The sequence below is a fragment of the Vipera berus genome (assembly GCF_964194415.1).
Source record: "Vipera berus genome assembly, chromosome: 10".
NCBI lineage: Eukaryota > Metazoa > Chordata > Lepidosauria > Squamata > Viperidae > Vipera > Vipera berus.
In genome coordinates this window covers 2,414,402-2,420,687 of record NC_138213.1, presented here as the reverse complement: position 1 = coordinate 2,420,687, position 6,286 = coordinate 2,414,402, and the positions used below count along the sequence as shown (strand labels likewise).

At 53.3% G+C, this 6,286-nt stretch overlaps 2 protein-coding genes across 6 annotated transcripts in view; one reads left to right on the top strand and one right to left on the bottom strand.

The window, feature by feature from the left end:
• Window positions 1–1,202: 1,202 nt before the first annotated feature.
• MTHFSD (methenyltetrahydrofolate synthetase domain containing) overlaps window positions 1,203–6,286 on the top strand; it is a 34,492-nt gene continuing 29,408 nt past the window's right edge. For 4 of the 5 annotated variants that reach the window (XM_081336087.1, XM_081336088.1, XM_081336084.1 and 1 more), the window contains exon 1: window positions 1,944–2,029. The gene's annotated coding sequence lies outside the window, so the exon portion shown is untranslated. Of the gene's footprint in view, window positions 1,325–1,943; window positions 2,030–6,286 lie in introns of those variants that run through there. The other variant, XM_081336085.1, reaches the window with a different exon arrangement.
• Window positions 1,286–2,431, bottom strand: FOXL1 (forkhead box L1; the record flags this gene model as incomplete). Its single annotated transcript, XM_081336093.1, has 1 exon — window positions 1,286–2,431. The coding sequence occupies one exon, from the start codon at window positions 2,429–2,431 to the stop codon at window positions 1,286–1,288; it is 1,146 nt and encodes a 381-aa protein (XP_081192219.1).

Genomic DNA, 6,286 nt, shown 5'->3' with positions numbered 1-6,286 from the left:
CTGAAAACAGAGCTGGCTAGCTCCTTGCTGCCTGTGTGTGGGGACCCACATTTGCATTATCCCAGCATTATCCTTGCCTAATTTTGCCCTTTGTTATTCCCTACCCATCCCCATTTTCTCCAGTGGACCTTTGTCTCTATCCCCCTCCCATTTCCCGATTCAAGAAATTATCTAAAATGGCAAAAGATAAGCAAAAGAGTTTATTGGTGTAGGTTTTTCTTGCAAACCAAACCTTTGTGAAAATAGGTCTTTATTGTATTGTTTTTAAAGGTAAAAGACATAGGTCAACTCATATACAAAAAAGCCTCTTTTTAGAGCAAGAATAAAATATTGCTTTTTTATGTAGGTTAAGATAAAATATATTTTTTTTAAAAAAAAGAGCATGGCTTGCTCGCTATTATTGTAAAGCTACCCTCCGAACTGCAAGTCCATTAATGTGGTCAGTGGCTTAATTAATGGGTATAACAAGGGACATAAACCAGGAGGGACATAATAAAGAGCAGAGACAGCTTTTGCAAAAATGCACGTGGGGGGTGGGGGTGCAGATGTTTTCTCTCTAAGCAAAAGCACATTGTTGATCCGGATTGCAAATCAAAAGCTGTTGGGGGAAGGGAGAAATGGTGTGAAAAGTTCACCCCCAGGAGTCCCAAACTTTGAGCTTCTGCAGAAAAAAAATGTCCTTCCTCACGATTTGTACTATATGTAAAATAGGGACTGCTTCCACATCTGTAAAAGGTTTCCATTGCGAACAAACCGCCCTCCTTTCCAGAGCCGTAGCATTTAAGCGCAATTTTTTTTATTTATTCCAGAGATCATCCAGTCGGGCCCGTTCCAAATGTCAGAGGCCGCAGGCAAAGATAAAAAAGCAATGCATAGATAGGACGGCGAAAAATGGGGAAAGCTGTAGCTGCTCCAAACGTCCTAGAAAATTCGGGATCGTTCTCCCACGGTTTATAATTTACTCGTGGAAACTGTCTTCCCGCCTCCCGCGGCAAAGCCAGAAGCCTGGAAGCTGCTTATTTGGCGGCGCCATCCGCAAAGCCGTTGAGCACGCCTTGGGTCGCCTCCTTCGAACCCAAGCAGAGTCACTACGAAATTCAGGGCCGACTGGACGGTGCTTCAAGCCTCGAAGATCAAGGGGTGGGGGGAACTTGGGAAGTGACGGGTTGGGCTTGCACGTGGGAACCCCACCACTTCCAGCCGACTCCCGGGAAGACGGACCTTCGCTAGGCGGGCCGGGTGTCTCACGCGGCCGAGGCGAGGCGCGTCCGGAGCTGCAGCCGCTCTAGAAGGGGAAGACCGTCTCCGAGAAGCGGAGCGGCAGGTAGGAAAGGAAGGGGATGCCCAGCTGATAGAAGCGGCCGGGGAAGTGGGAATCCAGCATCAGCGAGGCGTTGAAAGCCGGGCGCGCTTCGCTGCTCTCGCCAGGCCCGCCGCTGCCCACCAGCTGGTCCAGTTTGGAGACGGCCGCGCTGGGCTCGCCTTTGGCCGGCGCCGCCAGGACCTTCCGCGCCAGGATGCTCTCGATGCTGAAGCTGCGGGGCTTGGCCGAGCCCCGCAGGGGTCTGAGCGGGTCGGCCCGGTTGGCAGCCAGCGCCGCAGCCCTCGGGGCCGCCTCGGGGTTCTGGAGAAGCCTGGCGGCCGAGGGCGCCCAGAAGCGCGCCGCGGGACCTTCTCCAAAGCTGGGCGCTCGCTCCTCGGGGCGCGGCGGGGAGAGGCCAGCTGGGGACCCCCGGAGGGGCGGTTCGCCCGGGCCCGGCTTGGGGGCCGGCCCTCCCGCCGCCGTGACCGCCAGCCGGCTCTCTTCTCCGCCTTCCTCCTCCTCCTCTTCCTCCTCCTCCCCCTGCTCCGGGCCGCGCGGGCTCGGCTTCAGCTCCTCCTCTGCGCCGGGGAGGCGGGGGCGCTGCTGCTGGCCGCCGGGGGGGTTCGAGAGGCGCTTCTTGGGGGCTTCCCCGGGGGCGCCCTCCTGGTCGAGCCCGGCCTCCTCCGCTGCCTGGGGGTCGCCGCGGACTTTTCTCTTCCTCCGCCGGTAATTGCCGTGCTCGAACATGTCGGTGCAGCGGGGATCCAGCGTCCAGTAGCTGCCCTTGCCCGGGCGGCCCTTCTCCCGGGGCACCTTGACGAAGCACTCGTTGAGCGAGAGGTTGTGGCGGATGGAGTTCTGCCAGCCCTGCTTGTTGTCGTGGTAGAAGGGGAAGCGCTCCATGATGAACTGGTAGATGCCGTTGAGCGTCACCTTCTGCTCCGGCGCCTGCTGGATGGCCATGGCGATCAGGGCGATGTAGCTGTAGGGCGGCTTCTGCGGGGACTCCTGCCTGGGCAGCACCCTCGCCGCCGGGGCGAAGCCCAGCGCGCCCGACAAGGCTCCCCGCTCGGCCCCGTAGAGGTAAACCATCGGGGCGGGCAGCTGGCCGGGGTAAAGCTGGCTCATGGCAGATCCGGAGTCACTCCGGCGCGCGGGAGCGAGGGCCGAGGAAAGGGGGGATCTCCCCAGGCCTGGCCGGAGCTGCCTGCGCTGGGCCCGCTGGCGACGGCGCGTCCTGGCCTCTGGCGCGCCTGCTCTCCTTCTGCCCCAGCTGCATAGCGCGCTTTTTTTCCCCAGAAGTGGGGAGGGAAAAAAAACGAAGGAGAAAAAAAAAGAGGAGGAAGAAGAAGAAGAAGAAGAGGAGGAAGGGGGGGAGGAAACGTGCGACGCTTGTTGTAAGTTTGCGATGCTGTGTTGACTTAGGGCTGGAAAAGAAACGGGCTGCGATAAACAGCCGCGGAGCGCGCCGCAGCCCACCCACATTAATTAACGTTTCCCTGCGAAGGCTGCAGCCCTTCCACGTGGCTCGGCCGAGGGGGGCCCTCCCCCGCTTGCGCCCCTTCATTTGTTTATAGCATTAGTCTGTTGATAAGTCTGACCACCCAAGTCGAATCAAGCTGTGTTTATTTGGAAAAATTTCCGGGCACCCAATATATAAACGCACCGATCTGATGTTTGTCTCACGTCCAACCCGCCTCCTCGGCCGGGTCCTCCCCCCGACCCTTCCGCGCGCCCCGCCCCCTGGCTGGGTCCTTCCAGCGCCCCGCCGCCCTGCGAGGCTGGAAGGGAACGAGGGAGTCGAGGGCGCGGCTGAGCGCCGGGAGGCCGCGGGGAGAAGGTCCTCCCTCCCTCCATCCTCTTTCTCCTCCCTCCCTCCCTCCCTCCCCATTTCCTTCTTCCCTCCCTCCCTCCTGCCTTTTCCTTCCTTCCTTCCTTCCTTCCCATTTCCTTCCTTCTTCTCTCCCTCCCTCCCTCCCTCCTGCCTTCTCCTTCCTTCCTTCCTTCCTTCCTTCCTTCCTTCCTTCCTTCCTTCCTTCCTTCCCATTTCCTTCCTTCTTCTCTCCCTCCCTCCATCCTGCTCTTTCCCCTTCCTCCCTCCCTCCCTCCCAGCAACAAAGTTTTGGTCAATCTACACACACACACACACACACACACACACACACACACACACACACCCGGACCCTGATGGTAAAGGGCAGGAGAAGCTGGTACCGCAAACCAAACCTCTTGAAGACACCCAAGGCAATCTCGGAATCTTCCATTCCAAGCATCACCCAACAGCCCTGCGCTGTCTGAAAAGCCTTCCCTTGCAACCCCTCCCCAAAGAATACCTGCCTCAGCGCCAGGTGCTTCCATTCTCCGTCAGGCCACAGTGGTACCTTCTTCGGCCATCTGTCTTGGCCGGTGGAAGTCCTCGTGGGTGCCACAGCTGTATCCCAAGGATGCCCAGTTTCCTTGTTTGGAAGGATTTTTTGCCCAACTGCCCTACGGTCTCAGTCCGTTCATTTCAGGGGATGGTGGCTAGATCCAACCCACCCTCTCTCCCATTTCCTATTCCCCTCCCTGACCAGGATAAACTGGGTTAATTGCTAACACATCTCGCTTATTGAATTAGCAGTTGGATGGATGCCTTTAAACTGGAATGAAATTGTGATTGGCTTATTCTGATGTAGCTTTTGGTCATTTGCTTGTTTGTCGTCCCCCCAAGGCTTGCAGTTAGTTCATTACTTAGCTTTGTTTATTTCTATGAGGGGGGAGAAACCCCACCAAATGTTTTCACTGGTACCCACTCCAGAGGCGTCAGCACTCATTCACACAAAGGCACTGTCTGCTCTGGGTCCAGTTCCAAGCAAGTCAATTTCCACCTTTCCTGTTTGCCAACTTTGCTTCTAAATTTGCCAATGGGATATTCTCATTTTGGTCTTATTCTTGGATCTCCCCTTCTCACTGTTTTAGATTACTATATAATTAGAATTTTATTGCACCTTTATTACTGTATAAGTAACTCAAGGCAGCAAATATACCTAATACTCCTTCCTTCTCCTATTTTCGCTAAAACAACAACCCAATGAGGTGGAACGAGAGGGAGGGAGGGAGGGAACCAAAGTCACTCAGTTAATTTTCATGGCTAAGGCAGGACTAGAATTCACCATCTCCTGGTGATTGCCCAAAGTACTCATGGCGTCTCACTTTCCAGCCTGGTGCCTTAACCACTAGACCAAACTCTCTCTCTCTCTCTCTCTCTCTCTCTCTCTCTCTCTCTCTCTCTCTCTCTCTCTCTCTCTCTCTCTCTCTCTCTCTCTCTCTCTCCACACACACACACACACACACACACACAGAGTCACCCAGCTGGCGTCTGGAGTGTATCAGTTGCAAACACCATGGGAAGTGTCCTGTTTTGAACAGGCAATTCTTTCTAGTAGCCAAAGGCAGGTTTATATTCAAGCCACACAGATGGAAATTTGCAAAATTCCTGCAAAAATTAACCTGTTTTGTTACTTTTCGTGGGTCACCACTTCATCGGGTGTATGGACTAATCCAAAATGGTGATTCTACGGCGCAGTTCTGTTTTGGGGTTCAAATGGAGCTGAGTCTGATTTCCCCCCCAAAAAATCATTTTTTTCCCCAGACAGGTGCACTCCCTGGCTTTGGAGAAACAAAACCAAAATTTACTAGCTCCAAAACTAGTAAAGAATCGAATGAGCAGCATTAAAAACAACCTGAATATAAGGTCATGTTTGTTTAATTTTTGCATTTAATACCATCACTGTCCCAAAAGTGAATTGTTTTCACGTTCAATGGCTGCAAGAGAAAAGACACAGCAACAGCAAATTTTAGAGATCTTTCTGGGAAAGGCTCCCCATATCCCTACCTTCATGAACGCCAAAGTCCTCAGGGGAAGGCAATGTTTCTCAAGCTTGGCCACTTTCAGATGTGTGGACTTCAACTCCCAGAATTCCCCAGCCCATCCATTTTTCATTTTGGGAGAAAGCATGTTAGGACCATATTCCTCCTCCTCCTCCTCCTCTCAATTTGGCCAGCTCGTGAGATTGTAAACTCAGGTTTAACCTCTATCACAAGTTCCACTGAAGAACGAGGGACAATTCTGAAAACGTTGCACTCAGCTGGGAAAGTCAGCTTCAGCTTGGGCGTCAAGTGAGAATCCATTGGCATTAACGGGTGGTGGGCCTTGTGGTCGACAACATTTCAAGGCAACCAGCGGATGGGCAATGAAAGATCTCCATCTTCATATTCTCACCCAGCTTCGAGGGAGTCCTCAGTCTAACGGCCTCCTCAGGTTGTTGAAAAGCTAAATTTGGTCTAGTGCAGGGGTGTTCCAACCTGAAAACCTGTGGACTTCAACTCCCGGAATTCTCCAGCCAGCGTTGCTGGGAGTTGAAGTCCACAGGTCTTCAAGTTGCCAAGGGTGGACACCCCTGGTCTGGTGAGAAAAAAACCCTTGGTTTGAACACAACATTAAAATCCAATCAGTAAGTTTTCTTCAAGGGGAGTCTTGATAGCTATCGGTGCTGAAGGCAAACAAAGAGGAGGGGGACAACTCATTCTCCAAAACACCAGGACAAGAAACAATGGATGGAAAATAATCAAGGAGCGAAGCAACCTGGAACTAAGGAGAAACTTCCTAACAGGGAGGGCAGTTAAGCAGTGGAACAGCTTTGCCTTTGGACGTTGTGAGTGCTTCATCACTGGGGTTTAAGAGACTGGACAGTCACTTGTCTGAAATGGTCTAGGATCTCCTGCTTGAGCAGGGGGCTGGACTAGAAGACCTCCAAGGTCCCTTCCAGCTCAGTTCTGATTCTGATTCTGAATAGCCTCTCCTAACCAGAAGAAGCCACGTGGCCTTGTCTGGTTCCATCTTGGCCACCCAGCAGGCAGTTTTTTTCCTACCCAGCCTCCTCTTCTCCTTGCAAAGCAAACTCAGGCAAAGTGTTCTGGTATGTGTTTGACATTCAGCCTCTT